General features: G+C 42.1%; 1 protein-coding gene across 5 annotated transcripts; it reads left to right on the forward strand.

The window, feature by feature from the left end:
- The first annotated feature begins 607 nt into the window (after positions 1 to 607).
- On the forward strand, positions 608 to 24,456 carry zgc:65811 (uncharacterized protein LOC393524 homolog). 5 transcript variants are annotated; one of them, XM_048991548.1, is made up of 8 exons: positions 608 to 888; positions 2,199 to 2,301; positions 2,845 to 2,942; positions 3,848 to 3,922; positions 4,760 to 4,864; positions 5,312 to 5,401; positions 5,871 to 5,951; positions 6,143 to 7,305. In XM_048991548.1, exons 1-8 carry the CDS (start codon positions 823 to 825, stop codon positions 6,266 to 6,268), a joined length of 744 nt encoding a protein of 247 aa, XP_048847505.1. In that variant the 5' UTR covers positions 608 to 822; the 3' UTR covers positions 6,269 to 7,305. The 5 variants fall into 5 exon arrangements, with proteins under 5 accessions (XP_048847505.1, XP_048847508.1, XP_048847504.1 ...); XM_048991551.1 differs by having other exon boundaries at positions 609 to 888; positions 6,704 to 7,305; XM_048991547.1 differs by lacking the exons at positions 2,199 to 2,301; positions 2,845 to 2,942; positions 3,848 to 3,922; ... (2 more) ...; positions 5,871 to 5,951; positions 6,143 to 7,305 and adding exons at positions 19,157 to 19,259; positions 19,805 to 19,902; positions 20,809 to 20,883; ... (2 more) ...; positions 22,831 to 22,911; positions 23,322 to 24,456 and having other exon boundaries at positions 618 to 888.
- Positions 24,457 to 27,676: the final 3,220 nt, after the last annotated feature.

Here is a 27,676-nt window from a genome sequence, read left to right on the forward strand (position 1 = left end):
CTGTTATAGTAATCAGTTACTTTGTTAGATTTATTTTGTTATTCTGTTTTGCACTATTATTACTGTTCTTTTAAAGATCTTTACTGTCTTATCTTTATTCCTCTTGTTGCACTGAGCACGTTTATGACAAAGGAATTTCCCTCGGAATAAATGAAGTTCTTATCTTATCTTGTCTTATCATCTTAAGGAACTACTAAGGAACTATTATAGGAACTACTTAAGGAAGTATACTAATGAACTACTGAAGGAATACACCAGTGAAATACCGATCTCACGTTTGTTCATCATTAATGAATCTTTTGCCTCAGATAGCTACTACATTTGTTCATGATTTGTACTTCAGTAGTAACTGAGTTACTATCAAATACTCGTTTCCCCGTCAAATGTTAAAATGAAGGAATGCTGCATGATTCATAAATGATCAGAACCGTCTATGTATTTTCATTAGCAATTAAAATTTCGATTTTATTTCGATTGCGCCACCAAGCTTAAGATTCGATTGCCTTTTTGCGAAAAACAAGTGTCGTTGGTTTAGTTTTCTTCTTTAAGGTAGAGAAAGTGATTTCCATCTCAGCCAATGGAGTCACGCGCTTGGGGTTCGGTCGATCTCGCAAGGAGTTTAAAAACAGAAGCGGGTCAGAAGACAGACCATTTTTACCTGTGGTATCCTTCCTTGTTTCTTTCCAGCTATTAAATATATTTCAGTTTTTATTTCAGTGATTTCTGCAGTCTGTTGATAACAAGGCGGAGTAACATTACCCTAACGGTGGGAAAAGGTGTTGTGAACCACGCAGGCACCCAGAGCAATCAGAATTTGCGAAAATGGCACTCGGCGGATGTTCCCAGCTGTGTAAATGTATTCTTATTCTCGTCAATATCGTGTTGGGCGTAATCGCAATGCTGATACTAATTACGTTACTAATCCAACCTCAGTGGGCGGTTTTATTGATTTGCTAAGAGCCGGACAGAAGCACATTGAGCATCAGCTTACCTGCCATCCGCGCAACAGCGTACATGTATGCTTACAAAGAGCGGTCCTGTTCTGGGCGAGTTTCTAAGCACGTTTATTAAAGTCTACTTCTGACTAAGTTTCTCACATTTTACTCTAAATAAGTTGTTTTGTCAATCTACAAGAACTGGAATGCAATGAGGAAATCCGTAATTTTCTTCACTACGTGAAACGGTGGATGTAGGCCTATATAGAGACAGATCATAAGTGCTGGCGAACTAGTGATTAGTTTTTTTTTTAACTCTTAAACTCTTTTAACGCCCTTAGTCTAATTCGCCTTAGGCGAGGCGACCTTAATTTCTATTGGTATTAATAGCTTGTTAAAATTATTGTTCAGAAAAAAATAATTATATATATTCTCTACCGTGCCTCAGTTTTCGGGAATATTTGCACTTTCAAAATTACTTTTCAATGTTTTTGAAATACTTAAATGAAATCTGAAAGTTTGGTAAGAAGTGTCACGCGGGGCAGGACAGGTGCGCTGTGCGTGCGTGGCCGGAGCGGTTCGGAGAGCACATAAAGCAAGCCTCAGGCAGGACACGGGACGAGCTGGTTTTACTTCGGTGATCGGGACAGGAAAAACAGCACGGTCACAGAAATCACCGACAGACGTAACATTGCTCAATGACAGACAAAGGGTTCATCCACACCAGAGACTTAAATACACGGAAATAAGCAGAAGAGAACAAGACACGACTGGGCACGATCAGGGAATCACACGTGGGTAATTAAGGGGCGTGGCACGCAAGAGGAGCGGACGGGCCGGGCGTCACAAGAAGCATGACAGGCTCAAACGTAAAACGTAATTAGTACCGACCGCTCGATGTTAAGAAAGCAGACCACCTGGAGGTTGAGTTGAATACCCCTGCACTATACCATAATCCTCTGAGGGATTTCCAGAAGAGCGCAAACAGACAAAGCGTTGGAATTGTCTTCATGCGGAGTAGTCCCTGGATTTTTTCTGTTTTAATTTTGGGTTCCCTCGTTTAAGAAATTGTGAAAATCCATACTTCAGGCATTGCACTATGTCACATCATAACGGTAACGACAGTGATTCAGTGGTCGGGGGTCACAGGAGACTCAAGCTGCCTCAGATCGCGGTACTGTCAGGGAGCTGGGATAAAATTAATGCACTGAGCGGAAAATATGACAGCTCTTCGAGCCTAACAACCGCCTTGTTTATCTGCAGCTTATTGGCTTTGCAATAATGGCACTTGGACTGTGGGTGAGATTCAGCGCTCAGACAAGAGGAATCTTCAATGTGGATCTGCACACGACGTCCTTTGCCATCGGTACAGTGTCCTTTATATATACTGCTCTCCAAAAAGTTACTGATATCTTTTTGGACGGCTAGATGGACACTGCTACGGTTCCCAAACCTCTCCTCAGGGGCACCTCAGCCATTCCATATATTTGTTAAATTTCACTACCAGCTCAAGTAATTCATTTGCTTTAAATTAAATCTGATTGAGGTATTGATTAGCCACCAACTTTAATATCGTGTAAAAACAGAATTTTCTTTGACCAATACTTTGTTTTATATGTTATTTATAAATATCTTAAGCAAGAAAGAGAAGAGTAGGTGCAGGAAGTTGCCTTGAACATCCAAAACTCTTCTGCTACCAAGTCTTACGTTTGTACATTTTTGTGTCCAAACACTCACATTCAAAGCTGCCACATTTAAAGCTAGAGAATTCACATAAATGTTACATAACATTAATTTAGGAATTTAACATAGTTCACATTTCTTTAACAGACATTTCTTTTTACTCATGTTTTCAAAGTAGTATATTTTCTCGTGTACCAATCTGAGTTTTTTCTGCTCTCTCCTTCAGTTGTGACCCTGCTTATCGTTCTCGGTGCATTGATGATGGTGATCTCTGCATTTGGGAACTTTGGAGCCTGTAAAGAGAGTAAAGGTGTCCTGACTGTGGTAAGAGGAAAAAATACCAGTAACGATTAAGAACAGCCACAGCAAACAGCACATAGACGTCTCATTGGAAATGTAGGTCTTAATTAAAAATATCCCCACCCCCAAATACACAGCATATTATGATGCAATACTCCAAATGTCCTTAGTATTAATACTAATTCTCTTTACCCAATGAGTTTAGTTCGGACCTCGGTAAAAAAAATTAAGAGCTAAAAATAATATTTGAAACTAAATATTCACCTTAATAAAAAAAGCATTTTGCAAGGGAGGGTGCGGGGGGGCTCCACATCATTCGGTAAGACAAAACAATGATCGTTATCTGTAAAAAACACCCTGAAACAGCAATGTGGTATAGCGCCTGGGGTATAGATAACTGTACGAGACATGTTAAATAAGAGGCCAAAACCCACTTTTAAATAAATGAACAGCTTATGAAGGGGATGGTATCACTAATAGTGTCCACAGAAACATTTCAAGCCAAACTTGGATATCAAAACAAAGATGTTAGCTTGTAATGGTGTTCATTCAAACGATAGCTCCACATGGCTTGGTAAGCTAACCAGACTCAATATCATTCAAAATCTGTTTCTTGCAAACAGAAACTGGCCTCATATATGTAATGTGTGATTGACGAAACCCACCCCCCTCAGCCCCTCCCACCCTCCCAGACCTCACCATTTTGACTGGCTACAGCCCTGTTCCCAGTCATCAATTTCATTTTGCATACAGCTCACATATGCTTTGTTTGTTCAAGTGGGGATGCTGGATGCCGTTGTGTCTGCATTCATAGCTGATGCACTGAATGCATCACATTGTTACCCCCCCTTGCTGAGTAAATGTAAACCGTGACCACAAACAAGCAGAATGTGTAAGGTAGTGAACGTATTCTCCGCCATCAATTCCAGTTCGTCGTGCTGTTGAGCTTCCTGCTGACCTTCACGATTGCGGCTGGGACACTGGCCATCATGAAGAGCGAGGAGGTAAGTGGGAAAGAAAGAGGGGCGGGGGGAGAAGGTATGCAGCAGCCAAATCTAATAAGTACTAAATGATTTAACCAGTGTGATGGGTGAAAAGTGCAACAGGATTTTCTGTTTGCGGCCATTAGTAAACTGCGGACAAGCACAAATTTGGTAGCGGGTGAGGGGCACTTTCCAAACAGCGTCCTAAGGGCAGAGGGGGAGAGAGAGAACAGCAAAGTATCCTCCGGTTAGCTAATGTTGCCTGGTGCCACATAGCTTATTGCTACTGCAAAAAGGTACATGTGGCCCACATTTACAGAAGGAAATGGCTCCTCACTGTCATACATCACAAATATAGGTTATAAAGCAATGCAGTGAATCGCTACAGCAGCCATTAAAGCACGAGTACCATCATATTCACAGCTGAGAGGTGTTAGGTTGTTACCCTGTTGCCAGAAGTGTAACAAGCTATTCCTAATGAATAAGCACTATACAGTCTTGCTTATGTGGTCAGGTACCCAAATACGTAATCAACAAACTATTTAGGAATACAAGAAAGCATCAAAAAAGCACATTTTCGAGGAAGTAAAGATTTCCAAATACAATTTCCTAAATATATATATATTTGTTACATTGTTTGAAACCTTGTGTGTTTCTGTCTCAACAGTAGGGTGTGCAAATGTCCTCCTCTATAATTGCCTATGCTAAGTGTATCCTGTTACAATGCTGTCTGGGGCAGGACAGAAAGTGGGTAGATTGATGTGAATATATGGACAGTCAGAATGAGAGAGAGTGAGGTGGAAGGTGCATTATAGGTGCCGTCACAGTGACCTGATCACCTGTCACACGGTCCGGCAGGTTGGAAAGCTGCTCTCGGATGCATACACAACCACATACGCTCAGTATGTCGACAAGGGTGGAGACCCCAGCATGGCCATCATGCTGCAGTTCTTCCACAACATGGTAAACCCCCGAGCTCTTCATGCAGTACCAAACCTACCTAATATGAATCTCTTCATATCATTATGCTGTGTTACGGAAATGTACATCTTCTGGCAGCCTGGCCAAAAAAACCACTTTTAAATTTAGCCGGTGCTGAAGCGCACTTTCCCAAATGTGTCAAAAATGAGTACAAGAATTGTGTAGAACAAATGTTTCCTACAATTTAAAATGCAGGTAGGAAACCAAATTCGTAAAGCATTGTCTCTACAAAGTCCTCTTAACGAGGCCAGGTATAGCTTGTTTGACTGTCTTTGTGTATATGTAGACACATACACAAATTTAGACAAGAAAGATAGAAAGAAGAAAGAAAGAATGAATGTATATACTCCTGTATTGTAGAGTGACTGATCTCACTATTGATTTTAACATATTAACCTTCACCTTTCTATTCTGGCACTTCTTTCCTAGTTTGGTTGTTGTGGAATCTTGGGAAGTATTGAACCCGTGGTCAGAGATACGTGCCCTAAAAAAGGATTTTTGGACTCCTTCTCTGTACCGGTGAGTCCATTTCTCTGATTAGTGTCATCCAGCTGTTGGAAATGCCCAAAGTCCCATCCATCATATATTGTGCAATCGTTACGCTGCAAAAAAAGTAACAAAAGTTCCACATCATATTGTCACATTTGGAAAATATAGCGGAATTTTTGTGCTCTGTTGTGGGGCGGATGGGTGCATGGGGGGTAAAACAAACAGGAGTACAGTAAATGACAAGACAGCACATTATAAAATAAAAATACATGGAGTAAATAAAGTCATGCGATATGGGGATGAGGTAGCTATGTGGGATGTGCTAATTGACATTTATACAGTAATACACCATGAATTTGTGGCCTTCTGGATTTAAAGCATAAATTTTCCTTGATAGAATTTTCATTGTTGGTATCAGTGTTAAAGAAAGGAAGTCCTCCATTGTGTGTGCAAGAGCATTATGGGAAAATTTACACCTCCATTGTTTTTTGTCCGTCAGGCATGTCCTGCAGTCATTGCAAGCAAAGATTACAGAAGTCCTGCTTTTATGGGAGGATTCTTTGGAATATTGGCCTTGATGGTAGGTTTAATGATGCTTATTGAACACTTAAGCATAATGCACATAGAAAATGGACGGATGGAAGAATTAACATGGGTGTTCTTCTGCCCCCCCCCCAACTCAACTCATCCCACCCCTCCCATTCTGTGTGTCTTTGTATCACTTTGTATCGCTTTGTATGGGGTTCCTACCCTGTTGACCCTCCACATCAGCTATTTGCGCTGGTTTGCAGCCTCGTCCTTCGCAAAGGGATCTCATCTTCATCTGGTCCCCCTTACATCCTTATGTCCTCCACCACCTTCCAGCAAGAGATGCCTCATGCTGAGCCCAACTATTAGCTACAACCAACATCCAACTAATCCTGTTTCTTTTTACTGTCTTCCAAGTTGTGGGTTTCACTAGTGATGGTTAAATCAAGCCTCACAAACCATTTTCTGTATTTTCTGACCCCACTTGTTCAAAAAAGGCACAAAGCAAACCAAGAGCTCCATCTAGTGGGATCAGAAAATACAGCAAATGGTTCATGAGGCTCGGTTTGGCCATCACGGGGTTTACAGTCTTTCCTTTAGCTGATGTTGGCACTTTTGCTACATAATCTGTTTTATTCTGTGTGCACGATGGTATTCCCTTGATTCAGTTTTCCTAAATTTTCTGAACGTTTAATAGGAATTTCTCGATGTCTGTCTCTATCTGGTACAGAGTACACAAGCATTCAAAGTTTGGTCCCCTAAGTCCCAAACCCTCTCCTTGTTTGCATACCCACCATTTCCCAGGTGTTTGCTATGGTGTGTTGCAGCATCTTCATGAATGGCATTAAGCATAGCCAGGCAAGCTTCCCTGTCTACTAGCTGAATATCTGCTACAAACAAGACGCCAAAGGCCTGCATCATTCCTGCCGGCCTTCACCAAGCTGCAGTCAACACCAGGACTTGTAAAATGCCTGCTTTGTGGCCATTCCTGTCTTTTTTAATGTAGTTTGCAGTCAAAAAAGAGAGATGAAACGTCAATGTTATTTTGTTACAAACTGTGCCAGGCTTACCTGCTTGGAACATGCAAGTGAAACAAGGGAGCAAGGAACTAATAACTAGCTAGTAACTGATTTGTTTTTACACAGCTGCCTCTTATCTCATAGGCCTTAGTGTCTCTCACGGAAACCTGATGAGCTCCGCAGGGTCCAGTTAAGGTCTCTGTGGTTCTCAACCTCTGTCTGTGCATGTCAGTCAGTCGACCAGGTGTTCTGTGGCCGGACCGGACCGATGCGGAGAGCTCGAAACCCGGGAGGCTCTGCTTAGCTTTGTCGCGTCTGCTAGTGTGCTACCATTAACCTGAGATGTTGGTAGTTGTTTCTTTAATAATTAAAAAGGTGTTTCCCCAAGCTGTGCCTTGTGCTTATTTGATTTTAGAGAAGCCAGAAGAAAAAAACTATATTCCATTAGTCCTATGGAGCACAAGACATTTAAAAATGTACTGGAGTCAGTGCTGCTGAGAGGAGAACACTGGCAGCTGGCAACAAACAAGACAGGGATGGACCTGTGCACAAATGGACCAAGGAGGTTTTTGATGCCAGCTTTTTGATTTTTTTTGTTCTTTTGGAAGCACAGAAGCTGGCTACTCCGAATCCTTCAGTAAAGTATGATGCTATAAATGTAAACTGCATCAAATACTTTTCCCCGGTGGGCCTTTGGTTAAATACAAAATTCATTGTAGGCGACAGGTGGAAAATAAGACAACTTTGTTACTGTTCTTAAGCACATTTGGCAGTTATCTATACTTGAGTTCTTTCCGTTTTATTTTACTACTTTTTACTTTTATTCACTACATTTCAAAAGAAATGTTCATGTTCTCTACTCCATTTTTTTTTAATAGCGTTACAGTATTCACCAACAGTAAATCAACTTATGTGATTTTTCAGCTGCCATAAAACGCAGCGCATTCGTCAAGCATCATTTTCGGAATCTACTGTTCCAAACATCACCTCTGGTCTACACTGTTGCTTCTGTCTCTTTCCTGGCTTTTTTCTGTCATGGAAGGAAAAAAGCTTGCGTTAAGATGCAAATGAAGGAGCAGTCAATCGTAGATAAAATATGTAAATGTGTGAATCTATATATGAAATGACTGTCTGCTCACCTATTCTGTTATCATGTCTATTCATGTAGACTTGACACCTTATAGTGAAATATACACTCACCGGCCACTTTATTAGGCACACCTTGCTAGTACCGGGTTGGACCCCCTTTTGCCTTCAGAACTGCCTTAATCCTTCGTGGCATAGATTCAACAAGGTACTGGAAACATTCCTCAGAGATATTGGTCCTTATTGCCATGATAGCATCAAGCAGTTGCTGCAGATTTGTCGGCTGCACATCCATGATGCGAATCTCCCGTTCCACCACATCCCAAAGGTGCTCTATTGGATTGAGATCTGGTGACTGTGGAGGCCATTTGAGTACAGTGAACTCATTGTCATGCTCAAGAAACCAGTCTGAGATGATTCGAGCTTTATGACATGGTGCATTATCCTGCTGGAAGTAGTCATCAGAAGATGGGTACATTGTGGTCATAAAGGGATGGACATGGTCAGCAACAATACTCAGGTAGGCTGTGGCATTGCAACGATGATCAATTAGTACTAAGGGGCCCAAAGTGTGCCAAGAAAATGTCCCCCACACCATTACACCACCACCACCAGCCTGAACCGTTGATACAAGGCAGGATGGATCCACGCTTTCATGTTGTTGACGCCAAAGTCTGGCCCTACCATCCGAATGTCGCTGCAGAAATCGAGACTCATCAGACCAGGCAACATTTTTCCAATCTTGTATTGTGCAATTTCGGTGAGCCTGTGCGAATTGTAGCCTCAGTTTCCTGTTCTTTGCTGACAGGAGTGGCACCCGGTGTGGTCTTCTGCTGCTGTATCCCATCTGCCTCAAGGTTCGACGTGTTGTGCATTCGGAGATGCTCTTCTGCATACCTTGGTTGTAAGAAGTGGTTATTTTGGTTACTGTTGCCTTTCTATCAGCTCGAACCACTCTGGCCATTCTCCTCTGACCTCAGGCATCAACAAAGCATTTTCGCCCACAGAACTGCCGCTCACTGGATGTTTTCCATTTTTCGGACCATTCTCTGTAAACCCTAGAGATGGTTGTGCGTGACAATCCCAGAACATCAGCAGTTTCTGCAATACTCAGACCAGCCCGTCTGGCACCAACAACCATGCCACATTCAAAGTCACTTAAATTACCTTTCTTCCCCATTCTGAAGCTCGGTTTGAACTGCAGCGGTTCATCTTGACCATGTCAACATGCCTAAATGCATTCAGTTGCCACCATGTGATTGGCTGATTTGCATCAACAAGCAGTTGGACAGGTGTGCCTAATAAAGTCACCGGCGAGTGTATATATAAACTAGATTTAAAAAGGGTTCAACGTATGGCCGAAAACGAGCCAAGAGCACCATCTAGTGGGCTCATTCCGCAGGAAGGAAATTATGTGTCAGGACTGAAGACCATCATGTTTAGAAGTTAAAAAGTACTCCACGTGCTTCGTAACCAAAAACTGGCAGATTTAAACTCTCTTGTGGTGACCCAGCCTTTTCCACAGCTCTCTGGCAGTCCCACACAAACAGCAATCTCTTTGTCTCCCCTCCACATTTCCTGTTTCATCTGGAACCAATTTCACCCTTGTGCATTGTCCCCCTGGGGAACAATTGTCAGCGCGCATCTTAAAGGGAGAGTGGGCAAAGTGACCAGTAAAAAAAAATTCAAAAAACAAAGGATATATGATACAAAGTTAGAACCCTGGACACCCCCACCAAAGGCGCACGAAAGCAGCACCCTCCATAAGGCCTCCACACAGAAAATCAGCTTTGTTTCTGACTGCAGAGATTATCGTCATCATCTGCCTAGTTGTGATTAAACACCCCTGGGGGGTGAGAGGCGCTCACTTGTAATATAATATCGCAAAGATCCACCAAAGCAGCTTAGTCACACGGCAGCAGGATCCCCTCACACTCCTGGACACTCCGTTATTCACGGGGAAACTTAAAAAAGAAAGCAAAAAAATAAACAAATAAGGGAAAAAGTGTCCCCTGTTTTCCCTCTCGTTTTCTTTGTTTTTTGGAAAAGAAACTCGTAATAAAAGAAAAAATAAGTCATGGGAGAGGATCGTTTGAAAAGAGTATGAGGGTGCAATTGTACGGCTGGGGTGCAGGCAGGCGAAGAGCAGACAAAAATGGAGGAGGAATGTAGGTAAGTAAATATAACTAGGAGGTGGCCAGGAGTGAGAGAGTAACGAGGGACCATCCTCATCCAGAAAGTCCATTAAACAGGGAGACGAGAGCAAGCGGCAGGGTGTCTGATACACTACAAAGGATGAGAGGGAAGAAAAACACTCCAAATTTGACATGTCAGCAAGAATAACATGACCAAGGAAGGCAGTGACGGAATGGCTGCGCTGTAGCGGTGCCGTGACGTCCGGCCATCGCTGGCTCCATCTCGGAACGGACTGAGAAGCAGAACCCAGGACCGGTCCCCCTCCTGGCCTCACCTGCCCCCACCATCCCACCCCCGCCTGCTCAGGCCCAGTCAGCCACCAGCTCACTCGTCCCACTGTAAGGGTGTCTCCGTGGGATCCTCGCAATCAGCAGCCGTGACCTTTCCTAACCCCCCCCTCACACACACACACACACACGCTCTTCCTCGCCATCACCGTTCCCCCACCATCTGGGTCATGATCCACACAGTGACTTCACCGGCTGCAGGCCCATGTGGCAGGCATGTGTGTTTGAGGGGGGAAGGGAGGGGGGGCCTCATCTCTGTGATTTGACCCGTCCAAAAAAAAGACAGATGCACCACTTCGTCCGGCCGATCAGGGTTAGCGGGTGATTAGTAAGGAATCCTGAGATCACCACTCCAGCGGTTCAGTCAGTGTGTAGGACGTGGGCTTACAATGAGGTCCTAGGTTACAAAAATTGTCACTGAATAACTGGGTTTGCATTCTGCGTTATATAACGTTAAGAGGTCTAAATGGGTCAATTTGGATCGAGAGAGGGCGCATTTTGACAGTCTTAATGCAGCATTGCATATTGTTGGCCCGAATATTTCAACAGATTTTCTTATAAAAATAACTGGGGACGACATGAAACACTTCACATTGTCTAAGATAAGATAAGATAAGATAGGACTTTATGGATCCCACAGTGGGAAAATTTGTGTGTTATCACAGCTCCAGACAGATAGCAAGAAAGAGTTACAACAGTAAAGAATATAAAAAATACAAGAATAAGAATACAAAATAAAAATAATATAAAATAAGATAAAACACTAATACAATAGTAGTAATAATGCCTATGTACACCCATACACCGTATGAAATATGGATAGTGGGTTGTGGAAAAGTGCAAGTAATAATAAATATCAACTATTTAACTACTATAGCTACAATTTACTATTCAGGTAGTGCTGGGTATTGGCATGTACATATATACACCCGTGCAATGCACATACATCCATACATACATACATCCATGCATTATATACAGATATGCCTCTACATATATGTAAACTGTAGATGCAGAACCATACACATACACATGCCCATACCTCTACAAGGTGCGTTATGTATGAAGTGGTAGGTAATGATGACCTTAGAGGTAGCATCTGGTGACTCATGACATCATGATGTGTTATAGAGTCTAACTGCTGTCAAGATGAATGATCTGCGAAAGCGCTCCTTCCTGCAGCGAGGGTGTATCAGTCTCTGACTGAAGGAGCTGCTCAGTGCACTTACAGTCTCATGCAGGGGGTGATGAGGGTTGTTCATGATGGATGTCAGCTTCGCTAACATCCTCCTCATACCCACCACCTCCACAGTCTCCAGAGGGCATGTCTATGGCCTTGTCCTCAGTGCTGATCCATATATGATATAGTATTGGCACAATCGCAGTAATAAGGCAGCCTCTTACCTGTCCGATCTCAGCGACAGTCCCCGACCCGTCTATCCTTGGTCGCTTGCATTCAGCCCCGGCCAGTTCTGGCAGAGATACTGCGGTCGTTTGTCCGTCAGGCTCCGGATCCCCTCTTTTCATACCTCTTACAGATGCTGATCCTCCGGCCGGGTTTTCATTGTCAACGTCCCTTTCCCGGTCCATTATTCCCCGGGATACAGGTAAAAGAATTGATGCGACGTCGGTCGACATTAACATTGAACGATAGTGTCCTGCAGAAAAGTATATTCTCTACCTTTCCCGTTGCCTCCTTGCCCCTTTTTATGGAAGTCCTGCTGAACGTGCCGAACGCTATCTAATCTCAGTACAAGTAGCCTTCATTTTACGCGAAAAAAACGGAATGATAATGAAAAATATTTAGCACCATGAAAGCCGTAATTCCAAGGCGTGGAGACTGAAAAACATAAATGGCAGGAAAACTTACAGTGTATCGATCAGCAATGTGTGTGATTGCTTATGGCTGTGTTTGCGTGATTAAACAAAATGTGCAGCGACAGGCCGGCTTGCAACGCAAAAATACATAACCCTAAAAATAACAAGGCATCAGTATATTGTGACACCAGAATCGAATTTATATTTACTTCAGTATTTTAATATTTAACTTCTAAAAATAATTACGTGGGAGTGAAAACGTGAGTATGGCATATACTTACTACATCGGGAAATACAATCTTTTTGCGTATTCCATTATATATTAGGTAGCCTATAGGAAGTTACTCTGCAGATTATGTAATAATGTGAACTATTTCGTTGTCTTCGAAAAGGCAGCTGCAAGGCGTATCACATTTGCGAGAACATTTCTCTGTCCCTCAGTAAATCTTTCTATATACACTCACAGCTGATTACGTTCTATCGGGCACAAGAAAAAAAGACCATCGCTATAAAACCAGCGTTCGATTATGCACAAATTGTCGTCATTCGTCGTGTAATTGGAAGTATTCTTTCAGACACATTTTTGAAATTCATAGAACAGCCTTAAATAAGTCCGGATCGGTTCTTCTTAATTGCACATTCCGCTAACTCGAAGTGGATATTTCTCTGTCTATGAACGCCACTCCAATCCTGTTACTTGATACGATTCCTTTCTTCTTTCGTACAAAAGGGTATCCCGACATAAACAAATCATTCGTTCTTATGCGGCCTCCTCTTTCCTTCCTTTATTTCTTTCTTTCTTGCGGCCCGTCTTTTCCTTTTCCAATCCGCTCCGGTTATTCTTACGGCGTGTGCGCTGGCTGCTAGGAAAACGACTAGGTCCCTGTCGTGCGCCTAATCCCAAACTCTTTCCACCCCCCAAATGTACTCCGTTCTCTTCCCCCCTCCTTCTTCGCTTTAATACACACCGATATGGGTGAACACTCAGGCGTATAGGTTTTCCCTTGAATTTTACATATTCTGTTAAGACACGTTGTTGGTCACTTATACCGCATACAACAATATTTCAAATAACGCCACGCTGCAAGTAATTAATAGCTTGCAGGTTACAAAGTGTCGTCCCATTTTGAATGTATCAAACTATGGGGCGCCGTTTGTAAAGGTACTAAACATTTTTGTACTTGCCACTTTTTCAACATTTAGTGCAATTTTCTGACATTTAGCTAGAAGTCAATGGTGTTGTGGATCATCAGGTTTTTCTACTGTGTAGATTATGTTCAAAATTGTTTATCATATGTAAATATAAATGGTATGTCTATATATAAATGTTAAATGTATATGTTAAATATAAATCTTAAATGTTAACTTATATATAAATGTTAAATGTAAAACTTAAATGTTAAATATAAATGTTATATTCTAGAGAACGGTATGCAAATTAGCCACTCCATCTGCAGAGAAATGGGCGGTACCGACGAGAGCGCGCTAAGTGGTTGCAGGTTAGGGCTGATGTAGGACAACATGACGAATTCCACTCACTTTGAGCGGGTTTGGTTTGTTAAGAATTTATTTTATTAAACATAAATTTTCCTCATAAATTTTACTCACACCTTAGCGCGCTCTAGTCGGTGCCGTCCATTTCTATGCAGATAGGAGTGGCTAATTTGCATACGTTCCCAACATTTTGAGTCTACATTGAATATTTATATTTAACATTTATATTTACATTTACGTTTTACATTTAACATTTATAAGAACACAAGAACTATACAAACGAGAGGAGGCCATTCGGCCCTTCAAGCTCGCTTGGGGAGAACTTAACTAATAGCTCAGAGTTGTTAAAATCTTATCTAGCTCTGATTTAAAGGAACCCAAGGATTCAGCTTGCACTACGTTATCAGAAAGACTATTCCATACTCTGACTACGAAGTGCTTCCTTAAATCCAGTTTGAAGTGTTCTCCCGCTAATTTCCACCTATGGCCACGAGTTCGTGTATTTGAGCTAATGCTGAATTAATTTTATATTTAACATTTACATTTAATATTTATATATAGACATACCATTTATATTTACATATGATGAACGATTTTGAACATAATCTACACAGCAAAAAAATCTGATGATCCACAGCACCATTGACTTCTAGCTATCCATCCATCCATCCATCCATCCATCCATCCATTTTCCATACCGCTTATCCGACTGGGTCGTGGGAGGTCCGGAGCAATAGGCACGAGGCAGGGAACAATCCAGGACGGGGGGCCAGCCCATCACAAGGCACACTCACACACCATTCACACCAACGGGCAATTTAGCAAGTCCAATTACCATGTTTTTGGACTGTGGGAGGAAACCGGAGTACCCTGAGAAAACCCCACGACGATGAAAAAGTGGCAAGTACAAAAATGTGTACCTTTACAAACGGCGCTCCATATCAAATATATGTTGTTTTATCTCATTTTCCACTTCAACCTGTATATACAATAATCGAGTGTGAGAATTCCTTCGTTTTTGGCTGTTTTCAGGAGCCTCGTTTTGCTCTAAAATGTGCCCTTGAGAGGTAAAGTGGGCTGTCCCACATGTCAGTCAAAAATGAGTTTAGTGTCCAATATTAATTATTGAGGGTCTATCTATCTTTTAAATATTCAGAGATCTGTGCTACCTATGATATATTTCAATTGTAGGATATAAGCACACTGATTTATTGAAAAATAAAAATCTACTTTGGAGCTCATTTTCTCAAAACTTTGTTTTTGTGGGATAGCCCACTTTGCCTCTCATGGGCAATATCATCGGGCAGATCATATATCAAAACGTATGGATATAGCTAATATTGATAACAGGCGGGGGAGGGACAAAAAAACATGAGCGAGGAGTCAAAGGAAAGAGGTGTTTCACTCCTTTTGGAAGTCGACGACATAACAGTAAGATGGCGGATGTGCCGCAAGCGACGTCGAAAGACCAATAAATAACACAACAGGGCGCGCTGCAGTTGCTACACTGACGTCGTGGTGCGGGCGCGACGCACAGCGGACGTGAACAGTAGTGTTCAGTGAATGCCGAAGCCTGTCGGTAAACCACACCCTGGGTTGTTCCCTACCTTGTGCCTGAAGCCTCCGGGACAGGCTCCGGACCCCCCGCGACCCCGAATAGGATGAGCAGCTTTGGAATGGATGGATGGATGGATGGATGGATGATCTTCATGGTGGTGTAAAACTGTGCTATTAAGTCTGTCAGAATGTCTTAGTTTAGCCATATCAAAACCCTTGCTACAATCACCACACTGGAATTCTGTAAACCTTTATGAATTACGGAAGGAATTATTTAATTACTTAGGAAAATTCCGACTATGTCATATCACTCTGTAGTAGAGAGTGTGGTGCTTTTTGCAGCTGTGTGCTGGAGCAGTGTGGTGAAGACAGCTGATGCCAACAGGCCGAACAAGCTGATTTAAAAGGCTGGTTCTGTCCTGGGTGTCACACTGGAGAACCTGGCGGAGATGTCTGAGAGGAGAATGCTGAAAAAGCTTCTCAGTATCATGGACAACAACAACAACAGCAACAAATTTATTTTTATATAGCGCATTATCACAACATTACATTGTCTCAAAGCGCTTTACAGCATCCCCACCCAAAGCCCCCAGTGAGCAAGCCATAGGCGACAGTGGCAAGGAAAAACTCCCTAGAAGGAAGAAACCTTGGGAGGGACCAGACTCAAAGGGGGAGCCCATCCTCCAGGGGCCGGCAGGGATAGTCAAATAGAGAGATGGTTAAGTGCCAGAGATGGGCCAAGTCACATTGTCCTAATCATAAGATTTGGGAAATAACTGGAGAGCAAGGAAGATGACAAGCCAATGCCGATGCCGAGTCTTCTTCCAATTGCCAGGCAACCAGAGGTAAGGCAGCGGGTCATACATGGAAGATCAGAATGGCGAGCTGGATGCAGGGACGTCACTGGTGGTGGCGACGTCACATGTGGCCGGGTGTGCTGGATATCTTGATAGATTGAGGTCTCCAGGCATCACCCCCCAGGAGGAGTAGGGGAAATAAAATGTACAATTAGGCAAAGTAGAGGAGGCTATTGGCAGTGCTAAAAGCTAGGTGAGTGCAATATGAAGTGCAATGTGCAAGCTCCGGCAGATATGGCTATGGCAGCATCAGTATGAGGGAGAGGCAAGTGGGAATGTAGGCATGGGGAGTCCCTGAAATTTTGGCTTTGGTTTATCCAAAGCCAATGGCGCCGATCCCCACCCAGCTCTACACCTCACACTACAGGTCTGACTGGGAGTGAAGAGTTAGCTAGGGCTAGAACTAGTGTCCCTATACGCTAAACTAAACAGGTGTGTTTTTAGTCTGGACTTGAATATTGAGAGTGAACCTGAAACCCGCACATCTGGTGGAAGACCATTCCACAGCTGAGGAGCTCTGTAGGAGAAAGCTCTACAGCCTGCCGTAGCTCTTTCTACCCTAGGCACTAACAGATATCCCATGGCTTGAGAGCGAAGCAAGCGTGGAGGGTTGTGTGTGGTCAGCAGATCACCAAGGTATTCTGGTGCAAGGCCATTTAGTGCTTTATAAGTTAATAGCAGTATTTTATAGTCAATTCGAGACTTAACTGGCAGCCAATGAAGAGAGGATAAGACCGGTGTAATATGATCAAATTTTTTAGTGTTTGTTAGAACTCTGGCTGCAGCATTCTGACAACCCCTCGCACCCCATGCACACCTCCAGGATGTCATAAGAGCACGCACAGCAGAAGACTCATTGCCTGAAAATGCAGAACCCGAAAAGCCACAGGAAATCCTTTCTACGTGTGGCAATAAAACTGTATAACTTTCCTTTTCTGTATAGGTGATCTTTTTCACCATGTCTGTCATTCTGTCAATATTATCTGCTTTTTATTTACTCACCTGTATGCTATTGAATATTTGTTTCATCCCCTCATTACAAACTGCTGTCTCATTTTATTTAATGGCACAAACACTAAGTCACTTTTCATAACCACTTACACTAATAGTCTGTTATTTTATTATATCTGTTATAGTAATCAGTTACTTTGTTAGATTTATTTTGTTATTCTGTTTTGCACCATTATTACTGTTCTTTTTAAGATCTTTACTGTCTTATCTTTATTCCTCTTGTTGCACTGAGCATGTTTATGACAAAGGAATTCATTTGTTCATCATTAATGAATCTTTTGTCTCAGATAGCTACTACATTTGTTCATGATTTGTACTTCAGTAGTAACTGAGTTACTACCAAATACTCGTTTCCCCGTCAAATGTTAAAATGAAGGAATGCTGCATGATTCATAAATGATCAGAACCTTCTATGTATTTTCATTAGCAATTAAAATTTCATATTTTTTATTTTATTTTATTTCGATTGCGCCACCAAGCTTAAGATTCGGTTGCGTTTTTGAGAAAAACAAGTGTCGTTAGTTTCGTTTTCTTCTTTAAGGTAGAGAAAGTGATTTCCATCTCAGCCAATGGAGTCACGCGCTTGGGGTTCAGTCGATCTCGCAAAGAGTCTAAAAACAGAAGCGGGTCAGAAGACAGACCATTTTTACCTGTGGTATCCTTCCTTCTTTCTTTCCAGCTATTAAATATATTTCAGTTTTTATTTCAGTGATTTCTGCAGTCTGTTGATAACAAGGCGGAGTAACATTACCCTAACGGTGGGAAAAGGTGTTGTGAACCACGCAGGCACCCGGAGCAATCAGAATTTGCGAAAATGGCACTCGACGGATGTTCCCAGCTGTGTAAATGTATTCTTATTCTCGTCAATATCGTGTTGGGCGTAAGTATTATAATTTTATTATCACCATTAGTGTTTTATTTGCACAGGTCCGCCGTAAGGTAACCATAGTCGCAATGCTGATACTAATTACGTTACTAATCCAACCTCAGTGGGCGGTTTTATTGATCTGCTAAGAACCGGACAGAAGCACATTGAGCATCAGCTTACCTGCCATCCGCGCAACAGCGTACATGTATGCTTACAAAGAGCGGTCCTGTTCTGGGCGAGTTTCTAAGCACGTTTATTAAAGTCTATTTCTGACTTTAAATTAAGTTTCTCACATTTTACTCTAAATAAGTTGTTTTGTCAATCTACAAGAACTGGAATGCAATGAGGAAATCCGTAATTTTCTTCACTACGTGAAACGGTGGATGTAGGCCTATATAGAGACAGATCATACGTGCTGGCGAACTAGTGATCAGTTTTTTTTTTTTAACTCGCCCTTAGTCTAATTCGCCTTAGGCGAGGCGACCTTAATTTCTATTGGTATTAATAGCTTGTTAATATTATTGTTCAGAAAAAATAATTATATATATTCTCTACTGTGCCTCAGTTTTCGGGAATATTTGCACTTTCAAAATTACTTTTGAAAATAATGTTTTTGAAATACTTAAATGAAATCTGAAGGTTTGATAAGAAGCATGACAGACTCTGAAACGTAAAGCGTAATTAGTACCGACCGCTCGATGTTAAGAAAGCAGACCACCTGGAGGTTGAGTTGAATACCCCTGCATTATACCATAATCCTCTGGGGGATTTCCACAAGAGCGCAAACAGACAAAGCGTTGGAATTGTCTTAATACGGAGTAGTCCCTGGATTTTTTCTGTTTTAATTTTGGGTTCCCTCGTTTAAGAAATTGTGAAAATCCATACTTCAGGCATTGCACTATGTCACATCATAACGGTAACGACAGTGGTTCAGTGGTCGGGGGTCACAGGAGACTCAAGCTGCCTCAGATCGCGGTACTGTCAGGGAGCTGGGATAAAATTAATGCACTGAGCGGAAAATATGACAGCTCTTCGAGCCTAACAACCACCTTGTTTATCTACAGCTTATTGGCTTTGCAATAATGGCACTTGGACTGTGGGTGAGATTCAGCGCTCAGACAAGAGGAATCTTCAATGTGGATCTGAACACGACGTCCTTTGCCATCGGTACAGTGTCCTTTATATATATACTGCTCTCCAAAAAGTTACTGATATCTTTTTGGACGGTTAGATGAACACTGCTTCGGTTCCCAAACCTCTCCTCAGGGGCACCTCAGCCATTCCATATATTTGTTAAATTTCACTACCAGCTCAAGTAATTCATTTGCTTTAAATTAAATCTGATTGAGGTATTGATTAGCCACTAACTTTAATATCGTGTAAAAACAGAATTTTCTTTGACCAGTACTTTGTTTTATATATTATTTATAAATATCTTAAGCAAGAAAGAGAAGAGTAGGTGCAGGAAGTTGCCTTGAACATCCAAAACTCTTCTGCTACCAAGTCTTACGTTTGTACATTTTTGTGTCCAAACACTCACATTCAAAGCTTCCACATTTGAAGCTAGAGAATTCACATAAATGTTACATAACATTAATTTAGGAATTTAACATAGTTCACATTTCTTTAACAGACATTTCTTTTTACTCATGTTTTCAAAGTAGTATATTTTCTTGTGTAGCAATCTGAGTTTTTTCTGCTCTCTCTTTCAGTGGTGACCCTGCTTATCGTTCTCGGTGCATTGATGATGGTGATCTCTGCATTCGGGAACTTTGGAGCCTGTAATGAGAGTAAAGGTGCCCTGACTGTGGTAAGAGGAAAAAATACCAGTAACGATTAAGAACAGCCACAGCAAACAGCACATAGACGTCTCATTGGAAATGTAGGTCTTAATTAAAAATATCCCCACCCCCAAATACACAGCATATTATGATGCAATACTCCAAATGTCCTTAGTATTAATGCTAATTCTCTTTACCCAGTGAGTTCAGTTTGGACCTCGGTAAAAAAAATTAAGAGCTAAAAATAATATTTGAAGCTAAATATTCACCTTAATAAAAAAAACATTTTGCAAGGGAGGGTGCGGGGGGGCTCCACATCATTCGGTAAGACAAAACAATGATCGTTATCTGTAAAAAAACACCCTGAAACAACGATGTGGTATAGCGCCTGGGGTATAGATAACTGTACGAGACATGTTAAATAAGAGGCCAAAACCCACTTTTAAATAAATGAACAGCTTATGAAGGGGATGGTATCACTAATAGTGTCCACAGAAACATTTCAAGCCAAACTTGGATATCAAAACAAAGATGTTAGCTTGTAATGGTGTTCATTCAAACGATAGCTCCACATAGCTTGGTAAGCTAACCAGACTCAATATCATTCAAAATCTGTTTCTTGCAAACAGAAACTGGCCTCATATATGTAATGTGTGATTGACGAAACCCACCCCCCTCAGCCCCTCCCACCCTCCCAGACCTCACCATTTTGACTGGCTACAGCCACGTTCCCAGTCATAAATTTCATTTTGCATACAGCTCACATATGCTCTGTTTGTTCAAGTGGGGATGCTGGATGCCGTTGTGTCTGCATTCATAGCTGATGCACTGAATGCATCACATTGTTACCCCCCCTTGCTGAGTAAATGTAAAACGTGACCACAAACAAGCAGAATGTGTAAGGTAGTGAACGTATTCTCCGCCATCAATTCCAGTTCGTCGTGCTGTTGAGCTTCCTGCTGACCTTCACGATTGCGGCTGGGACACTGGCCATCATGAAGAGCGAGGAGGTAAGTGGGAAAGAAAGAGGGGCGGGGGGAGAAGGTATGCAGCAGCCAAATCTAATAAGTACTAAATGATTTAACCAGTGTGATGGGTGAAAAGTGCAACAGGATTTTCTGTTTGCGGCCATTAGTAAACTGCGGACAAGCACAAATTTGGTAGCGGGTGAGGGGCACTTTCCAAACAGCGTCCTAAGGGCAGAGGGGGAGAGAGAGAACAGCAAAGTATCCTCCGGTTAGCTAATGTTGCCTGGTGCCACATAGCTTATTGCTACTGCAAAAAGGTACATGTGGCCCACATTTACAGAAGGAAATGGCTCCTCACTGTCATACATCACAAATATAGGTTATAAAGCAATGCAGTGAATCGCTACAGCAGCCATTAAAGCACGAGTACCATCATATTCACAGCTGAGAGGTGTTAGGTTGTTACCCTGTTGCCAGAAGTGTAACAAGCTATTCCTAATGAATAAGCACTATACAGTCTTGCTTATGTGGTCAGGTACCCAAATACGTAATCAACAAACTATTTAAGAATACAAGAAAGCATCAAAAAAGCACATTTTCGAGGAAGTAAAGATTTCCAAATACAATTTCCTAAATATATATATATTTGTTACATTGTTTGAAACCTTGTGTGTTTCTGTCTCAACAGTAGGGTGTGCAAATGTCTTCCTCTATAATTGCCTATGCTAAGTGTATCCTGTTACAATGCTGTCTGGGGCAGGACAGAAAGTGGGTAGATTGATGTGAATATATGGACAGTCAGAATGAGAGAGAGTGAGGTGGAAGGTGCATTATAGGTGCCGTCACAGTGACCTGATCACCTGTCACACGGTCCGGCAGGTTGGAAAGCTGCTCTCGGATGCATACACAACCACATACGCTCAGTATGTCGACAAGGTCGGAGACCCCAGCATGGCCATCATGCTGCAGTTCTTCCACAACATGGTAAACCCCGAGCTCTTCATGCAGTACCAAACCTACCTAATATGAATCTCTTCATATCATTATGCTGTGTTACGGAAATGTACATCTTCTGGCAGCCTGGCCAAAAAACCCACTTTTAAATTTAGCCGGTGCTGAAGCGCACTTTCCCAAATGTGTCAAAAATGAGTACAAGAATTGTGTAGAACAAATGTTTCCTACAATTTAAAATGCAGGTAAGAAACCAAATTCGTAAAGCATTGTCTCTACAAAGTCCTCTTAACGAGGCCAGGTATAGCTTGTTTGACTGTCTTTGTGTATATGTAGACACATACACAAACTTAGACAAGAAAGATAGAAAGAAGAAAGAAAGAATGAATGTATATACTCCTGTATTGTAGAGTGACTGATCTCACTATTGTTTTTAACATATTAACCTTCTCTTTTCAATTCTGGCCCTTCTTTTCTAGTTTGATTGTTGTGGAATCTTGGGAAGTATTGAACCCGTGGTCAGAGAAACGTGCCCTAAAAAAGGATTTTTGGACTCCTTCTCTGTACCGGTGAGTCCATTTCTCTGATTAGTGTCATCCAGCTGTTGGAAATGCCCAAAGTCCCATCCATCATATATTGTGCAATCGTTACGCTGCAAAAAAAGTAACAAAAGTTCCACATCATATTGTCACATTTGGAAAATATAGCGGAATTTTTGTGCTCTGTTGTGGGGCGGATGGGTGCATGGGGGGTAAAACAAACAGGAGTACAGTAAATGACAAGACAGCACATTATAAAATAAAAATACATGGAGTAAATAAAGTCATGCGATATGGGGATGAGGTAGCTATGTGGGATGTGCTAATTGATATTTATACAGTAATACACCATGAATTTGTGGCCTTCTGGATTTAAAGCATAAATTTTCCTTGATAGAATTTTCATTGTTGGTATCAGTGTTAAAGAAAGGAAGTCCTCCATTGTGTGTGCAAGAGCATTATGGGAAAATTTACACCTCCATTGTTTTTTGTCCGTCAGGCATGTCCTGCAGTTATTGCAAGCAAAGATTACAGAAGTCCTGCTTTTATGGGAGGATTCTTTGGAATGTTGGCCTTGATGGTAGGTTTAATGATGCTTATTGAACACTTTTGTACATTTAAAGCAAATTTTGCATATGTTTTTTGTAGGAATGCAGTGAGACTGCCAAGCACAGCTAGGGAAATGGCCAGTTAATATTAAGGCTAAAAAACGTTAATAAACGTTAAAAATATTAAGGCGATCGTCCTTCGCAAAGGGATCTCATCTTCATCTGGTCCCCCTTACATCCTTATTCAAAGAAATACAGAGGAGCAAGAATTTATTTGGACAGCATAAATGCATATAGAAAATGGATGAATGGAAGAATTAACATGGCTATTCTTCTGCCCCCCCCCCAACTCAACTCATCCCACCCCTCCCATTCTGTGTGTCTTTGTATCACTTTGTATCGCTTTGTATGGGGTTCCTACCCTGTTGACCCTCCACATCAGCTATTTGCGCTGGTTTGCAGCCTCGTCCTTCGCAAAGGGATCTCATCTTCATCTGGTCCCCCTTACATCCTTATGTCCTCCACCACCTTCCAGCAAGAGATGCCTCATGCTGAGCCCAACTATTAGCTACAACCAACATCCAACTAATCCTGTTTCTTTTTACTGTCTTCCAAGTTGTGGGTTTCACTAGTGATGGTTAAATCAAGCCTCAGAAACCATTTTCTGACCCCACTTGTTCAAAAAAGGCACAAAGCAAACCAAGAGCTCCATCTAGTGGGATCAGAAAATACAGCAAATGGTTCATGAGGCTCGGTTTGGCCATAACGGGGTTTACAGTCTTTCCTTTAGCTGATGTTGGCACTTTTGCTACATAATCTGTTTTATTCTGATGGTATTCCCTTGATTCAGTTTTCCTAAATTTTCTGAACGTTTAATAGGAATTTCTCGATGTCTGTCTCTATCTGGTACAGAGTACACAAGCATTCCCCTAAGTCCCAAACCCTCTCCTTGTTTGCATACCCACCATTTCCCAGGTGTTTGCTATGGTGTGTTGCAGCATCTTCATGAATGGCATTAAGCATAGCCAGGCAAGCTTCCCTGTCTACTAGCTGAATATCTGCTACAAACAAGACGCCAAAGGCCTGCATCATTCCTGCCGGCCTTCACCAAGCTGCAGTCAACACCAGGACTTGTAAAATGCCTGCTTTGTGGCCATTCCTGTCTTTTTTAATGTAGTTTGCAGTCAAAAAAGAGAGATGAAACGTCGATGTTATTTTGTTACAAACTGTGCCAGGCTTACCTGCTTGGAACATGCAAGTGAAACGAGGGAGCAAGGAACTAATAACTAGCTAGTAACTGATTTGTTTTTACACAGCTGCCTCTTATCTCATAGGCCTTAGTGTCTCTCGCGGAAACCTGATGAGCTCCGCAGGGTCCAGTTAAGGTCTCTGTGGTTCTCAACCTCTGTCTGTGCATGTCACTCAGTCGACCAGGTGTTCTGTGGCCGGACCGGACCGATGCGGAGAGCTCGAAACCCGGGAGGCTCTGCTTAGCTTTGTCACGTCTGCTAGTGTGCTACCATTAACCTGAGATGTTGCTAATTGTTTCTTTAATAATTAAAAAGGTGTTTCCCCAAGCTGTGCCTTGTGCTTATTTGATTTTAGAGAAGCCAGAAGAAAAAAACTATATTTCAGCAGTCCGATGGAGCACAAGACATTTAAAAATGTACTGGAGTCAGTGCTGCTGAGAGGAGAACACTGGCAGCTGGCAACAAACAAGACAGGGATGGACCTGTGCACAAATGGACCAAGGAGGTTTTTGATGCTGTGCCAATAACACATACTTAGCAATAAATTCCTACCTCCATACCTTACATTAATCTCTTATTATGTCCCACCTTGGCGGTAACTTTAACGGAAAGGAGGGTAGATATGGCAAAGATGACTGGATGTGTCACGTCCAGGGGTAGACGAGCATGTGGGAAGCGGGGAAGAATGAGGCAGGCAGGCGAGAATGCAGGATACGAGGGTTTATTCAGATGCGCAGGGCAGATAGGGACGAACATCAATGACAGGTCTGGGGAATACGGACTCAGACGCCGACTAAATACACAAAACATATCAGACTGATGGAAAACAGCTGGGCACAATCAGGGAAGCACACGTGGATGATCAGGGGGTGTGGCACACACGAGGACTGGACGCGCAGGTCATGACAGGATGTTTAAATTAACAGCTAAATACAGCTTAAAATGCCAAAGAGCCATTTTCATAACTGACAGTAGAACAGGCTTCATACGAAATTATTTTTTTTGTTCTTTTGGAAGCACAGAAGCTGGCTACTCCGAACCCTTCAGTAAAGTATGATGCTATAAATGTAAACTGCATCAAATACTCTTTTGGGCTGTGCACTGGGCTGGTGTATTGGACATGGCCCCGGTGGGCCAATGGGCAAATGCAAAATTCTTTGTAGGAATTGTAGTAACTCTGTTACTGTTCTTAAGTACATTTGGCAATTATCTATACTTGGGTTCTTTTCGTTTTGGTTCTTTTTACTTTACTTTATTTCAAAAGAAATGTTTATGCTCTCTACTCCATTTTTTAAAAATAGTGTTACACTATTCAACAGTAAATCAATTTACGTGATTTTTCAGCTGGTATAAAAGGCAGCGCATTCGCCAAGAATCATTTTTGGAATCTACTGTTTCAAACATTTCTTTTATGTAAGCAGTGATGGTAAATTTCCCGTGACGCATTTGTTCTTTAGATAGCTTCAGCTGATCCTGCCTTATAACTAGTGCGATGGTGCCATGATTCCTCAGCTGAACTCGTCATTCACTTCTCTAGTCTACACTGTCGCGTCTGTTTCTTTCCTGGCTTTTTTCTTTGTTGGAAAGAAATGAGCTTCCCTTAAAGTGTAGATGTAGCAGCAGCCAATCGCAGGTAAAATGTTGAAATGTGTGAAACTTTATATGAAATGATTGTCCACTCGCATATTCTATCACTTCCGTTCATGTAGACCTGTTGGTATTTGACATCTGATTGTGGAAAGTAAAACCAATGATAATTAAAAACCTAGATGGTGATCTGTTTAAAAAAGGGTTCAAAGCATGCGCCAAAGTGAATCAAGAGCACCATCTAGTGGGGTCAGAAAATGCAGCGAATGGTTCATGAAGCATCATTTTGGCCATACGTCATATCTCATAACATTTTTGAAGTTTGCTTAGCATTTGGTTTAATTATAGTATTTTGTAACAGTTTCCAGAAAAAGTAATTCATTTATCTTGCATTACTTAGTCCTGCTTAAAAAAACGGCATAGACCAGTGTGATTTCCATGCTGTGCTATGCTGATTAAGATAAGATGAACTTTATTACTCCCATGAAAGGAAATTTCGATGTTACACCTGTTATAGACAGGATCAGACAATAGACACAACATGAGCACAGTATGAAAGGACATGAATATATAAACAATATACTGTATACAAAAAAACAAATGGCAGCCATAGTCTAAGACCTGGGGGGTATTCCATGAAAGTAGCTAAAGAAAGCCTGACTCCCCTAAAAAAAGTGAGACTTAAACTAGCGCCATCTCCCAATTAAGCCTGAAGTCGTTCCACTAACGCAGTTCAGGTTTTTCTAATCAAGACTACCTCAAGACAGACTTGCATAGACTCACTTAGTGCACGCACCCGAGATATTTAAGAAGCCCACATGAATGGATGGCCGCGAGGTAGATGAAATGACGCAGAACGAGAGCAAACCCAAAGCAGCTTTTTTTTCTGCAGCAGAACAAATGCTTCTGATGGAACTACACTACTCACAATAAGTTAGGGATATTGTAATATATATGAGTGCTTCTCCAATTTGCTCTGAATATTAATGAAATATGTAAAGGTTCCCTTTGATATTACTAATAATGTACAGAAGACACACCATTGTCATTAGCTTAATATTTATTACCCCAAAAATTTAGACAATAACAGGGACAGCCCCAAATAACAAAAATTGACAATGTCAGTCATGTTTCCTCCATTTGCCGCAATGACAGCTTGAGAGCGACGTCTCATGCTCCTCACTAGCCTCATGACGTCCTGAGGCGATGCGGTCCACTCTTCCACAAGTGCTACACGCAGTTCTGCCAGGTCACGTGGGGGTGGGGTACGATCATCCAGTCTCTGCTTCAATTGGTCCCAGACGTGCTCTATGGTGTTCAGGTCGGGGGACATTGATGGCCATACCATATGAGGCACTCCAACTTCCTGAAGTTGAGCTGTGACAATTCTGCCACGATGTGATGGAGCATTATCATCCATGAACAGAAAGTTGGGGGTGTGCTGGCAGAATTGGAGGATGATGATGGGTTCAATGATGTCTCTGAGGTAAGAACGTGCAGTGACTGAGCCATGGACAATAACCAAATCTGTTTTGCGCTGACTGGTGATGCCTGCCCAGACCTCCTCTACCAAAGCAAACCCTGGGGACCATGTTGATCTCAGCGTATCACTCACCTTGCCACCTCCAGCAACGCTGACGGCGTTTCTGTGCAAGGTGACCCGACACTCATCAGTGAACAGGACGGTAGACCACTGCTGCATTGTCCAGGTCACATGGTTTTGTGCCCACTGCAAACGTTCACGGCGATGTCTTGGTGTCAGTCGAGTCACCTGCAACGATCGTCTGGCATTCAAGCCAAAGCAGTGGAGTCGGTTGCGAATGGTTTGTCTGGAGACCGTAGTATCCCGCGCATCTCGTAAACGGGCCTGCAGCTGTGTGGCAGTCGCATAACGATGTCTGAGTGCAGTGGTCCTTAGGTACTGGTCATCGTTGCAGTCTGTCACTCATGGGGCTCCACT

Source organism: Brienomyrus brachyistius, chromosome 22, assembly GCF_023856365.1.
Source record: "Brienomyrus brachyistius isolate T26 chromosome 22, BBRACH_0.4, whole genome shotgun sequence".
NCBI lineage: Eukaryota > Metazoa > Chordata > Actinopteri > Osteoglossiformes > Mormyridae > Brienomyrus > Brienomyrus brachyistius.

Bases quoted from the DNA above. Each gene is read 5' to 3' on its own strand.
- zgc:65811 (XM_048991548.1), top strand. From the start codon at position 823: ATGGCACTCGGCGGATGTTCCCAGCTGTGTAAATGTATTCTTATTCTC. The intron at 889-2,198 runs GTAATCGCAATG...GTTTATCTGCAG, and splicing joins TCGTCAATATCGTGTTGGGC to CTTATTGGCTTTGCAATAAT. The intron at 4,865-5,311 runs GTAAACCCCCGA...CTTCTTTCCTAG, and splicing joins TGCAGTTCTTCCACAACATG to TTTGGTTGTTGTGGAATCTT.